The sequence below is a fragment of the Sciurus carolinensis genome, chromosome 14, assembly GCF_902686445.1.
Source record: "Sciurus carolinensis chromosome 14, mSciCar1.2, whole genome shotgun sequence".
Lineage (NCBI taxonomy): Eukaryota > Metazoa > Chordata > Mammalia > Rodentia > Sciuridae > Sciurus > Sciurus carolinensis.
Genome location: NC_062226.1, coordinates 75,857,011 through 75,876,576, shown reverse-complemented (window position 1 = coordinate 75,876,576; position 19,566 = coordinate 75,857,011). Strand labels below are relative to the sequence as shown.

The 19,566-nt window shown below is 39.3% G+C and overlaps 1 protein-coding gene across 11 annotated transcripts in view; it reads left to right on the top strand.

Annotated features, from left to right (window-relative positions):
• Positions 1-18,496, top strand: part of Nmrk1 (nicotinamide riboside kinase 1) — a 31,454-nt gene extending 12,958 nt beyond the window's left edge. For 2 of the 11 annotated variants that reach the window (XM_047524456.1, XM_047524461.1), the window contains exons 5-9: positions 8,493-8,640; positions 8,722-8,793; positions 9,370-9,476; positions 11,277-11,360; positions 15,443-15,785. In XM_047524456.1, the coding sequence (XP_047380412.1) occupies positions 8,493-8,640; positions 8,722-8,793; positions 9,370-9,476; positions 11,277-11,360; positions 15,443-15,462 (431 nt within the window). In that variant the 3' untranslated portion in view covers positions 15,463-15,785. Of the gene's footprint in view, positions 1-8,492; positions 8,641-8,721; positions 8,794-9,369; positions 9,477-11,276; positions 11,361-12,078; positions 12,128-13,184; positions 13,241-13,641; positions 14,741-15,442; positions 15,786-17,214 lie in introns of those variants that run through there. The other 9 variants (XM_047524455.1, XM_047524459.1, XR_007104932.1 and 6 more) reach the window with 8 other exon arrangements.
• The last annotated feature ends 1,070 nt before the right edge of the window (positions 18,497-19,566 follow it).

The following is a 19,566-nucleotide window of genomic DNA, read 5'->3' as shown; positions in this document are numbered from 1 at the left end:
AATTGCTCTGGCTAGAGTTTCAAGGACGATATTGAATAGGAGTGGTGAAAGAGGGCATCCCTGCCTTGTTCCAGTTTTTAGGGGGAATGCTTTCAGTTTTTCACCATTTAGAATGATATTAGCCATGGGGTTAGCATAGATGGCCTTTGCAATGTTAAGGAATGTTCCCACTATCCCTATTTTTTCTAGTGTTTTGAGCATGAAGGGGTGCTGTATTTTATCAAATGCTTTTTCTGCATCTATTGAAATAATCATGTGATTCTTGATTTTAAGTCTGTTGATATGGTGAATTATATTTATTGATTTCCTGATGTTGAAACCAACCTTGCATCCCTGGGATGAAACCCACTTGATCATGGTACACTATCTTTTTAATGTGTTTTTGTATGCGATTTGCTAAAATTTTGTTGAGAATTTTTGCGTCGATGTTCATTAAGGATATTGGTCTGAAATTTTCTTTCCTCGATGTGTCTCTGTCTAGTTTAGGTATCAGGGTGATATTGGCTTCATAGAATGAGTTTGGGAGGGTTCCCTCCTCTTCTATTTTATGGAATACTTTGAGAAGTATTAGAATGAGCTCTTCTTTAAAGGTTTTGTAGAACTCGACTGAGAACCCATCTGCTCCTGGACTTTTCTTTGTTGGTAGGCTTTTGATGACTTCTTCTATTTCATTGCTTGAAATTGGTCTATTTAAATTGTGTATGTCCTCCTCATTCAGTTTAGGCAATTCATATGTCTCTAGAAACCTGTTGATGTCTTTGAAATTTTTTATTTTGTTGGAGTATAGATTTTCAAAATAGCTTCTAATTATGTTTTGTATTTCAATCATGTCTGTTGTGATATTTCCTTGTTCATTCCGAATTTTAGTGATTTGGGTTTTCTCTCGTCTTCTCTTTGTTAGTGTGGCTAAAGGTTTAACAATTTTTTAATTTTTTTGAAGAACCAACTATTTATTTTGTTAATTTTTTGTATTGTTTCTTTCGTTTCAATTTCGTTGATTTCAGCTCTCAGTTTAACTATTTCCTGTCTTCTACTACTTTTGGTGTTGGTCTGTTCTTCTTTTTCTAGGGCTTTGAGCTGTAGTGTTAGGTTGTTTATTTGTTGAGTTTTACTTCTTTTATTGAATGCGCTCCATGAAATAAATTTTACTCTAAGTACTGCTTTCATAGTGTCCCAGAGATTTTGATATGATGTTTCTTTGTTCTCATTTACCTCTAAGAATTTTTAAATTTCCTTCCTAATATCTTCTGTTATCCATTCATCATATAATAGCATATTGTTTAATCTCCAGGTGTTGGAGTAATTTCTGTTTTTAATCTTTCATTTATTTCTAACTTCAGTCCATTATGATCTGATAGAATACAAGGTAGTGTCTCTATCTTCTTGTATTTGTTAACATTAGCTTTGTGGCATAATATATGGTCTATTTTAGAGAAGGATCCATGTGCTGCTGAGAAGAAAGTGTATTTGCTCTTGGTTGGATGGTATATTCTATAAATGTCCATTAAGTCTAAATTATTGATTGTATTATTGAGATCTAAGGTTTCTTTGTTCAATTTTTGTTTGGAAGATCTGTCCAGTGGTGAGAGGCGTGTTAAAATCACCTAGTATTATTGTGTTATGGTCTATTTGGTTTCTGAAATTGAGAAGGATTTGTTTGACATACATGGATGAGCCACTGTTTGGGGCATAGATGTTTATGATTGTTATGTCTTGCTGATTTATGCTTCCCTTAAGCAGTATGACATGTCCTTCTTTATCCCTTCTGACTAACTTTGGCTTGAAGTCCACATTATCTGAAATGAGGATGGCTACTGCAGCTTTTTTGCTGAGTCCATGTGCATGGTATGTTTTCCCCCATCCTTTCACCTTTAGTCTATGCGTATCTTTTTCTATGAGGTGAGTCTCTTGCAGGCAACATATTGTTGGATCTTTCTTTTTAATCCAATCTGCCAGTCTATGTCTTTTGATTGATGAATTCAGGCCTTTAACATTCAGGGTTATTATTGAGATATGATTTGTATTCCCGGTCATTTGGTTCATTTTTTTAATTTTATTTATTTATTTAATTTTTTTGACACGACTTGGTTACTCCTTTATTTGACAATTTCTTTAGGATAATTCCTCCCTTTGCTGATTTGCTTCTTTGTTTTTCATCTCTTTCTCATGGAATATTTTGCTGAGAATGTTCTGTAATGCTGGCTTTCTTTTTGTAAATTCTTTTAGCTTTTATTTATCATGGAAGGACTTTATTTCATCGTCAAATTTGAAGGTAAGTTTTGCTGGGTATAAGATTCTTGGTTGGCATCTGTTTTCTCTCAGGGCTTGGTAAATGTTGTTCCAGGCCCTTCTAGCTTTTAGGATCTGGTTTGAAAAATCTGCTGATATCCGTATTGGTTTCCACCTGAATGTAATTTGGTTCTTTTCTGTCACCACCTTTAAAATTCTGTCTTTATTTTGTATGTTAGGTATTTTCATTATAATGTGCCTTGGTGTGGGTCTGTTATAATTTTGTGCATTTGGAGTCCTATAAGCCTCTTGAACTTGATTTTCCATTTCATTCTTCAGATTTGGGAAATTTTCTGATATTATTTCATTGAATAGATTGTTCATTCCTTTGGTTTGTTTCTCTAAGCCTTCCTCAGTCTCAATAATTCTTAAATTTGGCCTTTTCATGACATCCCATAATTCTTGGAGATTGTGTTCATGATTTCTTACCATCTTCTCTGTTTGTTCAACTTTGTTTTCAAGGTTAAATATTTTGTCCTCAATATCTGAGGTTCTGTCTTCCAGGTGTTCTATCCTATTGGTTATGCTTTCTGTGGAGTTCTTAATTTGGTTTATTGTTTCCTTCATTTCAAGGATTTCTGTTTGGTTTTTTTCAATATCTCTAACTATTGAAATGATCTTTTGCTTCTTGTATTTGCTCTTTTAACTGTCGATTGGTGCGATCATTCATTGCCTGCATTTGCTCTTTCATCTCATCATTCAATGCCTGCATTTGCTCTTTCACCTGATCGTTTGCTTCCCTGACCATTTTAATTATGTACATTCTGAACTCCCTTTCTGTCATTTCTTCTGCCATGCTGTCATTGAATTTTATTGATGTAACATCTAGATTTGTTTGGGGCATTTTCTTCCCTTGCTTTCTCATATTGTTCTGGAATCAGTGGATCATTAAGATATTGCAGATTTCCTCTATTGACTTATAATGTCCCTGAAGATTTCTAGTCTATCCCCTCTTACCTTCAGTTGCCTAAAGTCTTGGAGGAAGTTGATAATGCGGTGCTCCACAAGGAAGCTGCCTCTCTAGGGGTGGTGGCCTTCAGGTGGGGTATATTCCCTGCTAGTGGGCAGAGGTGCCTCCAGTTGTTGACCAATGGTCATCCAAAGGGGAACTAGGCTGCAGGCTGAGGCAAGGCCTGTTTGGGCCTGTGTCTCTGGTTTTACCCTCGTTGTGGGAAAACCTCACCCGGCAGGGAATACCACCCAGTGGGGAGGTCTCGCTGGTCAGTTCCCCTCCTAGAGGTTCCCCTCAATCCACAACTACCGCCTGGGCTGGGCTGCCTTCCTCTGCAATGTTCCCAGGGACCCGGACCTACCTCCTGGGCCTGGGAGCCTTACCCTTTGCAGACGAGTTTCCTTAGGCTTCCTCTCCTCAGAGAATCTGCCAGCAGTCCTGGAACCTTTGCTTCGCCCCTAAGTGTGTCTCTGTGCGGCTCTTCCACCAAGAAGCCTCCTAGGTCCTGGGACCCTGCTCTGCACCTAATTGCCTGGCTATGCGGCCCTTCCTCTGAGCCGCCACCTGGAGCCCTGTACAGTCCCTCCGAGTCCCAGCGACCCGCCACACACCTCTTCCTCCAGGCAGCCGCCCGGTGTTCTGGTGCGGTCGCTAGGAGTCCAAGCAACTCACTGGGCGCCTCCTCCTCCCACCAACCGCCCGTAGCCCTGGGCAGTCACTCCGAGTCCACGTGACCCGCCGTGCTCCTCCTCCTCCTCCGGGCAGCCCCCCGGGCTGTTCAGGAGCGGTCACTCTGAGTCCAAACTACTCACCACCCGCCTCCTCCCCTGAGCAGTTGCCAGGAGCTCTGGTGCAGTCACTACAAGTCCAAGCAACCCACCGCGCTCCTCCTCCTCCTCCGGGCAGCCCCCCGGTGTTCAGGAGCGATTGCTCTGAGTCCAAACAACTCACTGCAGGCCTCCTCCTCTGGCAACTGCCTGTAGCTCTGGTGCAGTTCCCTCCGAGTCCAAGTGACCCACCACGTTCCTCCCCCTCCTCCGGGCAGCCCCCCCGGTGTTCAGGAGCGGTTGCTCTGAGTCCAAACAGCTTGCTGTGCAGCTCCTCCTCTGAGCAGCTGCCCGGAGCCCCAGTGGTTGCTCCGAGTCCAAGCGCTGTGCTGAGCCGCCTCCTCTACGATGATCCCAGTTGTCCAAGTTCACTGCTCCAGCGGGGGGAGGGGTGTCTCGTTGGGCAACTCTACTTCACAAAGTTCCCTGTGTTCTGGGACTACCGCCCCATCCGGGGCGCCTCCCTAGCGGCAGAGATTCACCCGGTGGCTTTGAGTTGGTCCCAAGTCTCTCACTATCTCCTCTTTTGAATCCTGAGTCCTGGAGCAACATGAGATGCAGCCACCCTCTAGTCCGCCATCTTGAAAACCAAAATTCCTTATTTTCTAAAGACATCAGTCTTATTAGAGTAGGGGCCTGCCCTATTTCAGTGCTCCCTCACCTGACCTAATTAAAATCTGCAGAAAACATATTTCCAAATAGGATCACATTCCAAGTAGGGGGGCTAGGACATCAACATAAAAATTTGGGGCAGAGTTCAACCATAACACTTAGTATCTAATGGAATTAGCAGACAAAAGTTGCTAGTGCTATAACAGAACTTAGCAAAGCAATTAACAAATGAGCAAATTGACATATATAGAGCACACACCCAACATCAATAGAACACAGGGTTTGTGCAAGAGCACATGGAACATTAGCCCTAATATAGTGTATGTAAGAGCATGGAGCAAATTCTAATCAATTTCAACAGGTCAAAGGGATACAGAGATACTCTAATTATAGTGATTAATCAATAGTAAAAGGCTAAGGTGAAAATTCTCAAGTTTTTAAAAATTAAGCAGTATTTTTTAATTTTTAAAACATTTTCTTATGGAAATTTTTAAACATATATAGAAGTGGGCAGAAAAGTATAATGAACTTTTATGAGTTCACCAGTCAGCTTTAAAAATGATGAATCCTTGACCAGTTGCATTTTCATCTACATACACACCCATTTTCTCCTATATTATTTTAAAACAAATCCCAAATATCATCACATTTTATCTGAAGCAGTACACTTACATGTCCCAGGGGTCACAAGGTAAATCACAATGAAACTGAAAATATTTTAACTGAATAATAACAAAAATAAGTGAGTAAAATAAAGGTCTATTAACAGCTAAAAAAATTAAAAAATTAAAAAATATATATATATATCAAAACTAGTAGGGCTTCTGGTTCTAGCCATGGTTAGCCCCGTTTCTCATTGGTCCTCCCTCTTAGAGCTAGAAACCCTGGACATAGTACAACCAACAAGCAAAGGGAGATTGAAAGGTGAAAAGAAGACAGTGAACTGGCTAGGGTTTCAGAACTTAAGGAATGACATGACCGTGAGTTTCTTGGGGTCTCTTTCTGCCTCCCACATTCCCAGGATGAGGCACTGGAGAAATGTGCAACATGGAGCCATCAGTAGGCACAGGCAGAAAACCACCAAGAAACCTATTTTACATAATCACAGGACCAGGAAAGGGTGGCCTAGCAGAATAGAAAATCTTGACAATATCCACCCTACTCCAGCAAAAAAAAAAAAAAAAACATGCTTTTCTCACAGTGTCAGCAGAATCAAGTAGGAGCTAAACCTCTGGACCCACCCAGTACCAGCAGGACAGGGTGAGTTGGCACCCACATCACCATAGAGGTGGGGTCAGCGGAGCTACCTAGGGAACCTGGCAGTAGAGGTGGACTGAGCCAGAGTGGGTTGGCACTCCGCCTTCCTCACCCAGGTAGCTCAGCCACTATCAGCAGGACCCAGCGTAAAGCCGAGCTTCTGTCCTTACCTGACAGCCACACAACTGAACCAATTCTCTGCCCTCCCCTTCCCAGGTATTATCAGGACCCAGCAGCAGGCTGAGCATCCACCCCCCTTGCCCCTGCACATACTCCTCAGTGGGGCAACTGCCAGCAAAATACAAGAAGATTAAGTAGAATCCATAGCCTCTCAACACCTAAAACTTTCAGGACACAACTGAAAATCACTGTCATATCAAGAACCAAGAAAATCTCAACTTGAATGAGGAAAAAAAACAGTAAACATCAGGAGCATGATGACACAGATGTCAATGTGATAAGGGTTTAAAAGCAGCATTATAAATAGGTTTCAACAAACAATTGCACTTGCTTGAAACAAGGGAAAAATTAGAAAATCTCAGGAAAGAAATAAGAAGGTATAAAAAAAAAAAGCAAATAAAAACTTGGGAACTAAAAAAATATATTGACCAAAAATTTCAAATTCACTGATTGATCTCAACACCAGAATGAGTAATGTAAAGAAAAGAATAGATGAACTTGAAGACAGAAGGATAGAAATTACACTGAACAATAGGAAACAGAATGAGAAGAACAGAAATGTAGAGCGATAGCAGAAGATCTAATATATAATTGGAGTTTGAGGAAAAGTAGAGAAAGAGTGTGGTACTAAGAAAGAACTCAATTCCAGCAGCTCAGGAGGCTGAGGCAGGAGGATTGCAAGTCCAAAGTCAGTCTCAGCAACTTAGTGAGATCCTGTCTCAGAATTAAAAAAGGGATAGGGATATGGCTCAGTGTAAGCACCCCTGGATTCAATCCCTGGTACAAGGGGGAAAAAAAGAACTCTAAGAAGTAATAGTAGAAAACTTCTCAAATTAGATATGAGACAAATCTACAGATTGAAGAGTTAAGAGTGATCTCCAAATAGGTGAAACAAAACTTATCAAGAAAAGCATAGGTCTGGGGATGTGGCTTAGTAGTAGAGCACTTGATAGCATGTGTGAGGCACTGGGTTTGATTCTCAGCCCTTCATATAAATAAATAAAAATAAAGGTCCATCAACAACTAAAAATATATTTAAAAAAAAAAGAAAGATAGAAAAAAATAAAGGCCAGGTACAGTGACACAAGCCTGTAATCCCAGTGGCTTTGGGAGGCTGAGGCAGGAGGATTGCAGCCTCAGCAATTTAGCAAAACCCTAGGTAACTGAGTAAGACCCTGTCTATATAAAATAACAAAAAAGCATTGAGGATATGGTTCAGTGGTTAAGCACCTCTGGGTTCAATCCCCAGTACCAAAAAAAAAAAAAAAAGAAACCAAAATACCAAAGGCAAAAATGATATTATAACTAAGAACACCCTTATGAAAGAAACTGAAAAATTTTGATGAAGCTGACAGTTTTTATAGAGAAGTGTCACTTACTAAAAGTAACACCATAAAAGAGAAAAATCTCAATAGTCCTATGTCTATTAACTAAATTAATCAATACTTTTAAAACTTTACACACACAAAGACACACACACACACACACACACAAACCTATAAGCCCAGCCCAGATAGTTTAATTCACTCAGTACTAAGGCTGAGAATTTGTATTTCTGATAAGTTTCCAGGGCTGATCTTAGTAACCACAATTTGATAACTGTTACAGGCTACTTTTCTAGAATCCCAGTTACAAGTTCAAAAAGTATGCATATTTTAGATTTTACAATAGTGTGTCCATGACCATTATAATTTTTTTATCTATAAGAGCTTTTTGCTTTATTGAAAAATTTTTATTAGCTCTTTGCCAAATACATTATATTTTCCGAAGTGTGCCAAATACATTACAGATATATTCCACTGTCATTTTTCTTTCATACTTCCAAATTTTTAAATTTTTGTATAATCAAAAAAAAGTAAAAGCCCGGTGCCAAGGTGCACAGCCGTAATCCCAACAGCTCAGGAGTCTGAGGCAGGAGGATCACAGCCAGCCTCAGCAACTTAGTGAGGCCCTGAGCAACTTAGTGAGACCCTGCCTCAAAATAAAGAAAAACAAGGGCTGGAGATGTGGCTCAGTGGTTAAGCATACCAGGTTCAATCCCTGGTACAAAAAAAAAAAGAGTAAAAGTAATAAAGCAAAGTTAGCCATAAGCTTATGTTAGGCAGAGCAGGAAGTAGAGATGTCAAATTCATTGAACTTACTTTCTACTTTTATGTGTTTGGAATTTTCCACAGCAATAGTGTTTCAGGCACACCAGTTTATCAATATTAGAGTTTCATTTGGTTATCTAAAGTATTTATCACTAGGTGTCTTGAAGGAGAAATAAAATGGTATTATTTTATACATTCACAAAGCCCCAGATAATACTCATCACAAAATGCCACATCACAAAGTTTTTTGTTTCATTGATTTCACATTTTTTTGTTTATCTGAAGTGCTTGAAGCACTTAACATGGAAGAGATGATGTCAGCTATTTCCTGCTGGATGGAAAGTCCAGGACATTCTGTGGGATCAACAGATGGCAGAAGTACTGAAGAAATTCCCATTTTAATCATCGAAGGATTCCTTCTGTTTAATTATAAGTAAGCATCTCTACTTTAGTATTGACTCTGAGTGAATGGGGAAGAAGACTTGTGAACTAAATAATTATGCTGTTATCTTAGGCCCCTTGACACTCTATGGAATAGAAGCTACTTTCTGACCATTCCCTATGAAGAATGCAAGAGGAGAAGGAGGTAAGTTAAAGACAAGATTTGGGGGAAGTGAAGAAAACAACATTTTTGAGCAATGCTCACTTTTCAAACAAGGGAGGCCTTAACTGTTACACAAAGTGGCCATCTGTGTGGAATAGTGTGGAGTACTTCTATAAGGAAAGGGCCTTATGTCAACCTCTATGGCTCGTTTCTCCTAAATCTTCAAATGAAGAAATCCCACATTGATTATGATTTTAGACTTGTGGGCCCATATTCTGCAACAGCTACAAAGTACACCAGTTAGTTTAGAGCTTAATCCAACATGTCAGTATCTCTATTGTTATTTACACTGGTAACTCATCTTTTAATTCTTTTGTAAAGCACTGGAGGGGAAAAAAGATAATGTTGAATGATCATCAGTGAATTACAAAGTTAATGTTTGTTTTGGAGAAATAAATATACTGTATCATCTTTCCTAACTGCCATTGAGCCTAAAATAAGTAGTCTCAAATCCTGATAGACTTAATCCGTGAGCAATTTTCCCATTAATCTTACCATTGCTATTTTACTTTATCAATTATGTTTCTATCAACATAAAGTTTCCTGATGTTTTGATAGTACAAGGGTCTATGAGCCTCCAGACCCCCCAGGGTACTTTGATGGCCATGTGTGGCCCATGTACCTAAAGCACAGACGAGAAATGGAGAACATCACATGGGAGGTTGGTAAGTGCCTTTTCTCCCTCCATTTAAGACTTTTTAGGTGTCATTTGCCTTAAAGTATAAGAACGAATTTGGACATGGTGGCACATTTCTGTAATCCCAGGGACTCAAGAAGCTAAATCAGGAGGATCACAAGTTCAAAACCAGTCTTAGCTGCTTAGGTCCTAAGAAACTTAGACCCTGTCTCAAAATAAATTTAAAAAGGCTGGGGATGTTGCTCAGTGTTTAAGAATTCCTGGGTTCAATCCTGAATACCACCACAGACACACACACACACACACACACACACACAGTATAGGAAAGAAAGGACTGAGATCTGAGATGCATTTTTTTCATGTAGAAGATAATGAAGGGAAGAGCTGGGGTTGTGACTCAGTGATAGAGCGCTTGCCTCACATGTGTGAGATGCTGGGTTCAATTCTCAGCACCACATATAAATAATAAAATAAAGGTCCATCAACCTCTAAAAAAAAAAAAAAGAAAAAGAAAAGAAGATCATGAAGGGACACCTTAACCCTCTGGGTTCCCCTCTTCCACACTGGTTCTGCTGGTTTGTTTCTCTCTTTGTGCCTCTTTTCAAAAGCTGGTAAACTTCTAGATGGTCATTCCTCAGCCATCATTGACTGAATGCCTTGCATGTGCATGGCACTGGCCAGAGATAGCAGGTGAATAAGGCAGACCTGGTCCCTGTTCTTAGGCAGCTGACCTTCTGTCAGGGAGCAGCATTAAAGACTTTAGCAAGCTGCACAAGCATGTCCTTTCCCCAGAGTGAGTGCTGCAATACCAAGCTCCAGGTGTCCATCCAAGTCCCAGCACTCAGGGAAGAGTGCTTCAACGGAGTCCTCAAGAAAGCCATGTTCAAAACAAACTCATGAGTTTAACTGGACAAAAGGAGATAGGTTAGGATGGATAATCACCCCTGACAGTGGGTAGGGCACATGAAAAGGGGGGCAGGAAAGAATGAGCTGCACCTGAAAAAGAGCTGGTGTGTTTGTGGTAGAGAAAACCAAGGGAAAGAGTTGATGTGGTGAATCAGGCAGGGTCAGCCAATAAACCAGTTAAGGACTTTGGTCATTTTCCTAGAAGAAGTGGGAAGCTGCTTCTTCCAGGACATGATGGATACAAATTCTTTTGAGTAAAACCCTTCAGCTCTGTGGAGAATGGATTTAGAGGGTACAATATAGGACATAGGCACTAAATGGAGCTGGGTGACAAAGTAGATATGGAGCATGCAGGAAATTGGGGTATCAAAGATTTTAGATGGAAAGCTGTATGTTGTGGCACACACCTGTAATCCCAGCAACTCGGCAGACTGAGGCAGGAGAATTGTAAGTTCAAAGCCAGCCTCAGTAACTTAGCAAGACCCAGTCTCAAAATAAAAAAATAAAAAGGGCTAGTGATGTGGCTCAGTAATTAAGCAGCCCTGGGTTCAATCCCCAGTACCAAAAGAAAAAAAAATTTTAAAGGGAGAGAAAGGCAGTAAGAGGACATCCCTGCCCATGGCCCATGCTGGAAGTGGTATAGCCAGAACCTCAGCAGTGGTCCCATTGGGGATGGACTCTGCTTTCTGCACAGCTCTGACAGAACTACCTGCCCTGGAGGCTAACAGGCTTCTCACAATATGGACTCCTTTCAGGCACTATCAGGTATTGTTTTAGAAAACAAATAGAGCTAGTGTGGAAGAGATGGCATAAGGCATTTGGATAAGGCAGGGGAATCAACTGACAGACTTTTCAGAATAAAGAAGACTCATCCATTAGTAAACCTGTTACTATTTGAACTGCCCTCTCTTCCCCTTCTCAGTTTACTTAGATGGAACAAAACCAGAAGAGGACCTTTTTTCACAAGTATATGAAGATATAACGCAACAACTTGAAAAACAAAAGTGTAAGTACAGTTCTATCAAAGTGGATGATGGAGGAGGGACAGCCAGAAAAATAGTTCCCAAGAATGGCATATAAAAATGCTAATGAGGATTGATTGTATTCATCCATAATCTTTGCTTGGAGGATAACTCAGAATCAGAAATCCAGTTTGAGTTTGGAGATATGGTTATTTTGTGCATTAGGTTATTTTTTTAAGGGTTAAAATATCTGCCCTTTGTTACATCTTCTAATGATATTGTTATTACTTACTTTAAAGTTTTAGTAAACCACTGTCCCAATAAGACTGAAATTATTCTTTGGGTCGAGTGAAATTAAAATGAAGATTATTTTAATATATCTAGAGCTCCCCTTTTTTTTTTTAATTCCCTTAACTGTTTTCCTTAAAATATCTGTTTTACAAATGCCTCAAAAATAAACACAAGATTTTAAAAATCATTAAGTGTGTTCTTCATGGTTTTCTTATTAGCTCGTTTTGCAAGAGATGGAAATCTACCCTAAATCTGGCTTAAGTAAGAAAGTACAGAAGCAGAACTGACTTCAGACTTATCTGGATTAAGGAGCTCAAATGGTGTCCTCAGGGCTCTGCTGCAATTCTTTGAGTTTATTTTGAAGTCAGGCCCTCTCCACTGTCAGATACATGATCTGTTGTCAGTATCCTTCTCCCAGGTCTAACAACCTAATGTGGGAACATAGCTTAGCTTTTTTTTTTTTTTTCCGAGATTGCCCCTGAGTGGATAAATTTTGGAACTGAGTATTGAGTACAGAAAGGTTTGTATCTTATTCTCACTACTTTTGTATATGTACAAAATTTCTTATTTTTAGCCATTTTGGGTATTGTTTTGTTTTTGTTTTTGTTTTTTGTCATGCTAGGATCAAACTCAGGGCCCCACAACATAAACCCCAGCTCTACCACTGAGCTGTATTCCAATTCTTAAGCTTTTTTTTTTTTTTTTTTTTTTTTTTTTAAAGCAATTTTCCAGCTTTGGCTCAGCTGAAAAAGCCCAGGAAATATTTGATTGGTCCTGCTTGACTCACATGACTTGCTAAACCAATCACCATGGAGAGGGAGGTGGTGGCCTCTGGTCATGACTGGATCATATACCCATCTTACAATTGAAGACCTAACCTGAGACCTCCTGTTTTAAAAAATTCCCAAAAGGAAAGCAGGGCAGAAAGTAGAAAACAGATTTTAAAAACATGCCAAGAGGACAAAACTCTAGGTCTAGTTGCTGTTGTATTTGAACTACATGAATTTAAAGGATTCCTGTGGCTAACAGGCAAAAATGCAGTCATCAGCTGACCCAGAGAAGACAGTATGAATCAGTCCAACAGAGAGGAATATTAGTTGGATTTTGGAGAGAAACAGCCACTTAGTCCAAATGTTGTTGTCTCTCAATAAGAATTAGATTTCTTATGTCTTCAGTAAATTCCTTTCTGACCAGGGGGCCGAGCCCACTTGGGCAGCCCATTGGTTCTGAACACACCTCATTTCAAGATTAACACTTCCTATAGGCAGGGACCCCTTTGAAGAAGTTTTAGGGCCATTTTAAAATTTATTGCAAGTAGAATTAATAATCTTGCCAGATATGCCTGTCCACCCCTGCTCTCTGTTACTAGGATGGATGGGAGGCCTCCCATTATGGAGCTCATGATGCAGACAGGTGGATGTATAGAGAGTGGGGATGAAGGGAGGGTCCAGTCCTCATAAGTGTTGGCACCCAAGCTAGAGCCACTTGTATGAGAACTGTTAGCTTCTTTCCTGACTCCACAGAGAGGCTTCCAGGGGTGACTGAAGTGGTAGACACCTGTTTCTCTCTCTTCTCAGCAGTGGCCAGACTTCCTTCAGTGACTTAAATCACATGTGGAGTTTGGTTTCATGATGTGAGTAAACGTGAAAGGAGCCCCGGTCACGGAGCTCGGGAAATTATATCCTGTTTCATTCCATATCCTGCCTTTGCCAAGTTGGCAAAGTTCTGAGAGGTTGCTGCAGGTCCACAGGAAGTGCATTTCCATGCGTGCAACTCCCTGCCTCTTTTTTTTTTTTTTTTTTGCCTGTAAGTAGGAAAGAAGTATTCCTCTCTGCCCCTGTAGCTATCTGGTTTATGTTCCAGGTAGTAGACAAAAGTTGAAGGGAGGGGAAAAAAAAAAAGAAAGAAAGAAACACTACAACAGACATACAATTGAAAGCAGATCAGTTTTTTCTGCCTCCAAAATTTATAGTAGTTTTTCTGTTGCTTAAACAAGTTACCTTGTTATTTACAGTGACCCATCTTCTTTCCTAGCTCTCCTCCTGGCAGAGCTGGCCAGAAGGCATCCTCAGACATAGCCTGGTTTGCCCCTGACTCAAGACTAGCCAGCAGGATGACCTCTCCAATGTCTCAAGTGAAAACTCTTCAGGTTTTCTCTCATAACATCTCAAAAACCTGTTCAGCTAATTTTTCATTCTGAGTATATAAACCACAACTGTGTGGAAGTAGTAATAGTGAAAGAGAAAAAGGATTGAATTTATTAAGGGACTAATAAATAACACAGGAGAAGAAAACTATGAAGTTATACATTCGATTCAGTATTTAAAGTTACAAGCAAAATTTAATCATTACCTATATAGCAAAGCAGTCTAGTCACCAGAAATATTCAGGTTCCCTTTAAAAATGTGTATTTCATCTCATTATAAAATTATATAATAAAAATTGTAATATAAAAGCAAAAGGGAGGAAAAAATAACCTGTGTTCCCACAATTCATTTGTGTTAACCATTTAATCCAGTGTTTTGGCTCTTCCCATTAGTAACTGTTTTACAAGATTTTGTGAGGATGGTGGTTAATCAACCATGCTTATTTCTGTGTTTCAGTTAGTGTTTAATATGTATGTAGCTTTATAGATTATTATATAGTGAAACTAAGTGTAAATTCCAATTGAAGATTCAAGGTTGAGTTTTGCACTAAAGTGAAATCTGAAACTTGACATTGATATTTTGGTGTAGAAGGAAAATGTCATGTCTAGTACCAAATCAAAAAATAAGAAATTATAAAATTAATATTTGATTTTCAAATATTTGTGTTTTTTTCTATTGACATTTTTCTAATTGAATGTAAATTATAATTTGTAGTTATCAAATTAATAGTACAATTACCTAGCATAATAGTCCAAATTCACATAGATTATTTAACCATTTCCCAATTGTTGGACACTTAATGTCGTTGCAGGTGTTTCAGAGTGATAAATAACTGGCTGTAAAAATATCTGTATGTATTATTGGGTTTTTTTGTTTGTTTGTTTGGGTTTAGTTTTGGTTTCGTACAGGGGATTAAATCCAGGGGTGTTTGCTTAACCACTGAGCCACATTACCAACTCTTTTTATGTTATATTTTGAGAAAAGAGTCTCACTAAGTTATCTAGGGCCTCGTTAAGTTGCTGAGACTGGCTTTGAACTTGTTATCCTCCTGCTTCAACCTCCCGAGTTGCTGGGATTACGGGTGTGCACCATGGCTCCCAGCAGGGTTTTCTTCTTTTTGAATGGTATCCCTGAGGTAAATTCTCAGAAGTGGCACTTGTTTACTCCAAGGATATAATCATTTTTTTATATTAAAGGTGAATCATGACACTAAAACTGTGCATTCTCCAACATAAACTGGGTAGTAAGAGTAGAGTAGGTTTGTCATTAAATTTCTAAGCCAAATCCAAGTGTTAAGATAGTCTTCCTTTATTTCAGGAGGTAATGATCCCTTCTTGCCCACATCAAGGATAACCCCAGAACAGGAATTACACAGTAGCCAGACACCCTCTATGATATTCTTCTAGTCCTCAAATTATTTCCTTCCCTAAAGTCAAGAATTTTCTATACCTACTGCAAATGATATAGGGAGTCTGATTTTTGTATACAGGCTTAACATTTAATGGAAGAATTAAAAAAATGGTACTTTGACTCAACCTAGTTCTTTAAGGAGAAAGCATTTTTGGCTACAGAGTCCTTCTGTAGCTTTGGCTGCAGAGTCCATCTTGGCTTTACTATTGTTAGTGTGCAGATTTAGTAAAATGAGAATTGGAATGCTCTGTTAATTTATTTTTCTACTTATTCTCAAGGTTTACAAGTAACAGCATGAAGATGGAATGCGTGAATCATTCCTGAGTGATTTGGAAACAAAAAATACATTTTAACAACCATAACCAAGATTCAGTATGAACTGTGGTACACTAACAGCTATTTTTTTGTGTGTTTTTAAATTTTTTAATGACATAGTTTTCTAAACATGGGGAATAGCAAACATCTATGCTAGTGGACTAGAATCTACTTTGATGACTTACTTTCATAGCAGGAAGAGCACAGATAGAGCACAGCTCACAAACAGTAAGTCAGGCCCTCTCTGATAATGATTGTCAAACTTTTCTGACCAGAATCTAGAATAAAAATAAGGAGTACACCACAGTTCAATATATATGTAATCCATCATGTGTGTGTCTATTATGTATGTTTGTAGTTGTGTGTATATGTCTATGTGTATGTGTGTGTGTGCTCACACACATCAGGTACTATGAAATATGAGCCTTACAAATTATGCACTGTGATTATTTTCTATTTTTAATTTTTGTTAATATTGATTTTAACCCATGGTTTGGAAAATGCTACTCTATACCATCCCATAGCAATGCTCACCACCTTCAAATAATACCATTACTAGGAGTAGCAGTCAAATTGACTACATCAACAATTTACCATAGTACTGGAGTTTTTGTGTTTTGTTGTAGTGAGGTTTTTTTTTTTTTTTTACCCCATGAGTCCAATGCCATTATGTGACTTTCCACCATGTGTGAGACTTTGATACGAATGGTATTAGACACATGATACTAATATAATGGTATTCAACTTTGATTCAAATAAAGGAATTTTCCTTTGATTTTGTAGGACCCTTGATCTAAAATCACAAAAATCAGCAGTTATTTCAAATGTATGTAATTCAGGGCCTTTTCTTTGAAAAGCACAGAATTGTGTGATATCTTAATACCTCTTTCAATGCTGGAATTTAAATGATGTCTTTTGTTTATCAATAACAACCACATTGCCCACAGTTGTATCAATCCTTATAAAATATATTGTTACACTGACTCGTTTGATCAACTCTCATTTATTTCAAACTAGGTTGCACTTCTGAAGACAGAGGGGCTCTTTCGAATTTCCCACACACTACAATAAATGCAAAACAAAATTTGTGCTCAAGTTACAGTTCATCCACTTAGTATTATATAAGTTTGTTAAGCTATTCAGTCTTGATTTTTTTTTTTTAAGATGAGAATATCAGCAGTACTTTGTATGGTTGTAAGGTAAGCTAAGGATTAAGTTTGAAATCCTTAATATGACACCAAGGCTTTCTCTGAGCTAACTTCTGAGTATCTCTCTACCCTTATTTCCCAGAACTGGTCCATATCATTGCCTGTTACTGCATATTGGGAGGCTGGTAAGAGGATGTCAGGATACGTTCAGACCAGGAGTGGTGCATTCATTGCCTTGGAATGTTGTCACAGGACAAAATCAAGTTTTGTTTTGTTTTTTTTTTTAATGAGAAAAGAGGAAATAGGAAAGCTACTGCAAGTGTCTACCACAACTTTTTTCTGCATACCCTCCCTGGCCATGAATTTATAACTTTGGTTGTTGTGATTTTTATTTTATTTATTTATTTATTTTTTGCGGTGCTGGGGATTGAACCTAGGGCCTTGTGCTTGCAAGGCATGCACTCTCCCCAGCCCTCTATTATTAATATAATAGTTTTGTTGTTGTTTTTAGGATAAAAGCATATATGTGATTATTCCAACTTCATTTCTAAGAATTTCTGAAATGACCTCTTCTCTCTACCCTACAGAGGCCTGACCCTGCTGACGGAGAATCATTACATTTTACTTTTCTCCCTATTTGAGCTTGTGAAAATAATAGACCAGAGAAGGTCTGTCTTGCAGGGAAGGATATTTAAAAATAGAAGCACTTTGGAAAGACATAGATATCTTCTTACTACTGTTAGTGAGAAATAAATCAGGAATATGAAATAGAATTCCTGTGCTTCATTTCTGTATTTGCTGTTTCACATACAGCTACTCCTCATCAAAGAAGTTAATGGTGACATTGAATGTAGAAAAATACAGCCAAAATTTGACAAGGAACAAATCTGCTGAAGACTTCCCTATCTGTTCATAAACAACTTCAATCCCTTGAGGATGAATTTACTGTGGGGAGGTTTTATTGTGCTTAGTATTAAACATAGGGAGAGATTAAAAGGCACATAGATTATTATGATTAAAGTTGAGATTCAAGTGCACAGTCTGCCCACCAGTTTGCCATTTAAGGATAAGCTTGTGATACTACATGGAACTATAAAATTGGAGCAATATCAGCTGTTCCAGTGCCGTTCCTCGATATGGAGGCTGAAACTAGAGTGCTGACCTGTCCAACAACGTGCAGCTGTAGGCTCAGGGCCAGGCCACAACTCCAACACCACATAGCCATGGACTGCTACGATACACCATCTCCCATTCCTTCCCTTTTAAGAGAGCAAATGAAGGAGCCCCAAAAGGCAAGAGCTGAGTCAGGGAAAAATGAAACTTTCTGCTCTGAGTTTTTGGAGCTTAGGGAGGCAAGCCAACTCATGAAGTTAACTGTGAGGAAGGAGCGGAGAGCTCCAGGACACGGGCTGTGCTGACCTTAGTTTTGTGACTCTAGCTGTTCTATCAAGGCTCCATCAATGGTGGAGAGTTAGGAAAAAGTAAGGCTACAGAAAGAGGATGGGCATTACTCTTCCACATCTGTGTACACACATGAATAAAGGGGAATTGCAATAGCAGCTTTGGGGCCCTGATCAGGGTAATATGATCAGCAAATAAGAGAACATCAAAAACAAAATATCTTGGGCTTAGGAGCAAGGTCAGAGGTAGGGGCCACAGGCACCACATCTGGTCACAAAGGTTTCAAGAAGCCCCTGAAACAGCCCAAGAAGCAGACCAAAGAGATGGATGAGGAAAATAAGACTTCCAAGCAGAAACAAGCAGAATGAACTCAAGGAGCTAAAAGCAAAGGACACAGGGAAGAGCCCCCTGACCACAGGTGAAATTAAGAAATCTGGCAAAAAACAAGCTGTTTCTAGTGCCTGAGATGGGGAACATTGATTTCCATTTTAGCACCAGGATCCCTGCTATAACGTCTTTTGCCCCCTAGTGCAAGAACAAAGTGTGTGTTGGAGTCTGTTGTAATGGAAGAATAAACTTTTGTTAAAAGAAAGAAAAGATAGCAAGGCCAGTCATCGCAGTGCACACCTGTAATTCCAGTGACTCGGGAAGTTGAGGCATCCTGCCACAAGTTCAAGGTCAGCCTCAGCACCCTACAGGGGGGTCTAAGCAACTTAGACCCTGTCTCAAAAATTAAAAGAGCTGGGGATTGGGCTCAGAGGCAAAGTGCCCCTCGGTTCAATCCCCAGTACCACCCCCAAAAGTCTTACCAAAGTAAACATATCTTATGTGTTCATGCCCAGAAGCATGTCATCAATACAGGAGTATAGACAAAATATGCTGCATTTCCAAATGCTAGAGAAAATAGTTATCTTCTTCAGGATTAAAAATATAGATGCTGGGCACAGTGATGCACACCTGTAATCCCAGTGACTTGAGAGGCTGAGATAGGAGAATGGCAAGTTCAAAGCCAGCCTCAGCAACTTAATGAGTCCCTAAGCAACTAAGCAGGACCCTATCTCAAAGCAAATAATTTTTTTAAAAAGGGGCTGGGGATGTGGCTCTGGTTAAGAACACTTGAGTTCAATCCCCAGAACCAAAAATAAAGAGATTTAAAAATAGAGACTAAAACTCTTATGAAGAGGAAATCCCTGTTCACTCTTCTCCAAGCTTGTACAAGCAAGTTCCTGGAACTTCATGCTTATGGCAGTGGTTCCCAAACCTTAGTGTATATCAAAATTACTTAGAAGGCTTGTTAAAACATAGATTGCACAAGGTATGGTGGCACATGGCTATAATCCAGCAACTCAGTGTGATGGGCTGACAGATCTGGCTCCATGAGAATGTTACAGGCCAGACTCTAAGGGAAATGACTAAATAGACTCCATTTTGCTCTGAGACTCCATGTTATGTAGGAAATAAGCTTCTCCCATGGGAACACCCCGCCTCTGTGCCCATCATCAGTTACTTGGTGTGACATGTTTAATAATATACAATGG